This window comes from Lupinus angustifolius, unplaced genomic scaffold (genome assembly GCF_001865875.1).
Source record: "Lupinus angustifolius cultivar Tanjil unplaced genomic scaffold, LupAngTanjil_v1.0 Scaffold_40_44, whole genome shotgun sequence".
Classification (NCBI taxonomy): Eukaryota; Viridiplantae; Streptophyta; class Magnoliopsida; order Fabales; family Fabaceae; genus Lupinus; species Lupinus angustifolius.
Window position 1 is genome coordinate 734 of NW_017721367.1, and position 3,286 is coordinate 4,019.

General features: G+C 35.1%; 1 protein-coding gene across 1 annotated transcript; it reads right to left on the minus strand.

The window, feature by feature from the left end:
• Nucleotides 1-913: 913 nt before the first annotated feature.
• Nucleotides 914-1,456, minus strand: LOC109338760. Its single transcript, XM_019576064.1, has one exon. It carries the CDS (start codon nt 1,454-1,456, stop codon nt 914-916), a length of 543 nt encoding a protein of 180 aa, XP_019431609.1.
• Nucleotides 1,457-3,286: the final 1,830 nt, after the last annotated feature.

Here is a 3,286-nt window from a genome sequence, read left to right on the forward strand (position 1 = left end):
CTTAACCCTTAAATGAATGTTGCCAAAGATCTCTTTATTCCAGGTTTTCAAAATAGTCTTAAGACCCTTGAGCTTATTAGAAAGAACATACATAGGACAACCCACTACAGAGTTAGACCAGTGAGACTCAACCACCCTTCTTATACCCTGATGCTGAAGCCACATCTTATGGAATCTAAAATGAGATTGCACAATGTTAGAATCATGATAAGCACAAAGCATCAAGGGATGATGGTCAGAAGCAGATCTAGGCAGGGTGAAGCGGGTGGTATGATGCCAAGCTAAAAGCCAACTATCATTACAGATTGCCCTATCTAATCTTTTTTCAATATGGGCCACCCCTCTCCTTCTATTAGACCAAGTGAACTCAGCACCTCTAGTCAGAATATGATGCAAATTACCAAGCTCAGAGAACAAATTAAAATCATCACAAGCAATTCTATTAGGCATAGATGCTCCTCTGCACTCATTGGCTCCAAGGACAGAGTTGAAGTCCCCTATGCAACACCAAGGACCATTATTGGCATAAATCAGGGAAAGAATATCATACCATAGGGACCTACGCATTAGGTATTGAGTGTGAGCATAGACAGCACAAATGAAAATGGGTTGGCTATCCAGAACCAAGGACATGGAGACTTGCTGAGAAGTATTAGAAATGATGGTTGGGTTGAGGCCAACCTGACAAAGCCCCCAGATATTAGGCAACAAGTTACCCCTATTATTCACAGTGAAGAGCTTTAGATTTAAACCAGACCAAAACAAGGGGTTGATCTTATTAGAGAGCACCATGGGCTCAGAAATGAACACAACATCAGGCTTATTTTCAGAACAAAGCTTTTTGAAGACTAATCTAGTTTTGTGATTACCCATGCCTCTACTATTCCAATAGAGCACCTTCATTTGGAAACATTCAGATATCCACCCCTGTAGGATTAGTTTTCTTAGGCTTTGAAGCATCCACTCCAATATCCTTTTTGTTTCTCCTACAATTAGAGAGAAGATGACCAATGGATTGGCATCCAGAGCAGAACTCAGGAAGGTTTTCATACTCTACGTATACAAAGAAGGCGAATCCTTCACGTTCTACCAAAATCTGATTTGGCAGGGAACCCTTCAGATCTATGTCCACCAGAATCCTAGCAAAATGGCCAAATGACCTACTTGTGGTTGCTTCATCAAGAGAGATTGGGGTTCCCAACCCTCTAGCAATTGAAAACAAGATCCTAGCACTCCAATATTCAAGAGGAAGACCCAAAATCCTAACCCAGCATTGGGAATGAGACATCTTTTGAAGGTTAGGATTGAAATCAGGGGTCCACAAAGACAACCTCAGAAAGCCAGGCTTCAAACTCCAAGATCCCACCGCACAAACCGTCCTCATGTCCTCAACCGAGGAGAAAGAGAAATCATAGAACCCACGACCCAAGGAAATCATGCTCCATGTTCCAATCATGGTCCATACTTTCGTTGAATTAGGAATATGATTTTAAAATTAGGAATATGATTTTAAAAATATATTGTTGCCTTCACAAATATGAATATGTCTTTATAATTATTAGTCACCATCTCATTGTTGGAACCAACTTAACAAGTCATAACTGTGATGAGTATTTAAATTATATATGGAAATTAAAAATATATATTTAAGTGTCATAATGACAAATCAGATAATTTATAGGATTAGGGACGTTGGCGACTATACTGTGTTGCTAGTAAAAACAATAAGGAACTATAAATTAGTACTTTGAGAAATAAACTAATAGAATGGGGTTGAGAGAAAAGCTTCTATAAAACTTCACATGCAAATATATAATGTAACAAATCACAATATTAAATTATTTTATTGACTTGCTATAATTAAAGCTTGTATCGTTAGATCAAGACTTGCAACTATAAAGCTAATGAGCATCATTTTTTATTATATAATGTAACAAATCACAATATTATATTTTTTATTGCTAATGATGAGCATCATTTTTTGTCTAACAGTATAAATCTGGAACTATATTTAAACACTATCCATCTGACTTTATATATCATCCACTGACATAAATATCAAAGTAGAAGAGTAAATTACACTGACACCCCCTGAGTTTTAGCGAAATTACATAAACCATCCCTCAGTTTTTTACACTTACACAAACCACCTTCATTCTTATACTTTTATTACACTAACTACCCCTGAACGTGAAATATTTTAAACAAAAAATATGATAAATGCAATTTAGTTAAACAAAACATAGTATATTGTGGAGACAAGTCCAAAAAATATATGAGTTAATACATATTTATCATTTTTGGTTTGTTAGGATATATTATAAGAACGATTTAAACAATATATCTTTGGAATTGTTGATGCATTTTGTAACAAAAAATAATAAAGATACATTGATTTGTATATTATTTGGACTTGTCTCCACAATATATCATGTTTTGTTTAACTTAATTATATTTATCATATTTTTTGTTTAAAGGATTACATTTATTTCTCATGCAGGGGTGGTTAGTGTAATGAAAGTGTAATTAGGGGGTTTTGTATAGGTGTAAAAAAGTGATGGGTGGTTTGTGTAATTTCATTAAAACTCAGGAGGTATCAGTATAATTTACTCATGAAAGAACGTTTAAACTTTATAGTAAGAAAATCACCTGAATTCAAATCATGAAAACTCAAACACCACACCGACCATCAATTATAATGTAACAAATATTGTTATTATGATGTATAACACACATCTATCTATCAACAATATAATAAAAAAAACTTCTTCATGCCACATGTCACATTCTCCTCACATGTTTCCCCTTCATGTCACATGTCATATTCTCCTTACGTTATGTCACATGTCACATCTTTCTCACATGTTTTCCCTTCATGCCACATGTCATATATAAAAAGCTCCTTCATATTTCTCATTCATGTCAACAATATAATAAAAAAACTTCTTCTTGCCACATGTCATATTCTCCTCACATGTTTCTCATTCATGCCACATGTCATATTCTCCTCACATTATGCCACATGTCACATCTTTCTCACATGTTTTCCCTTCATGCCACATGTCATATTCTCCTCACATTATGCCACATGTCACATCCTCCTCACATGTTTTCCATTCATGCCACATGTCATATTCTCCTCACATTTTCTCATCTTAAGATGTTCTAAGTTATTAATTCCCTTCATGCCACATGTCATATTCTCCTCACATTATGCCACATGTCACATCTTTCTCACATGTTTTCCCTTCATGCCACATGTCATATTCTCCTCACATTATGCCAC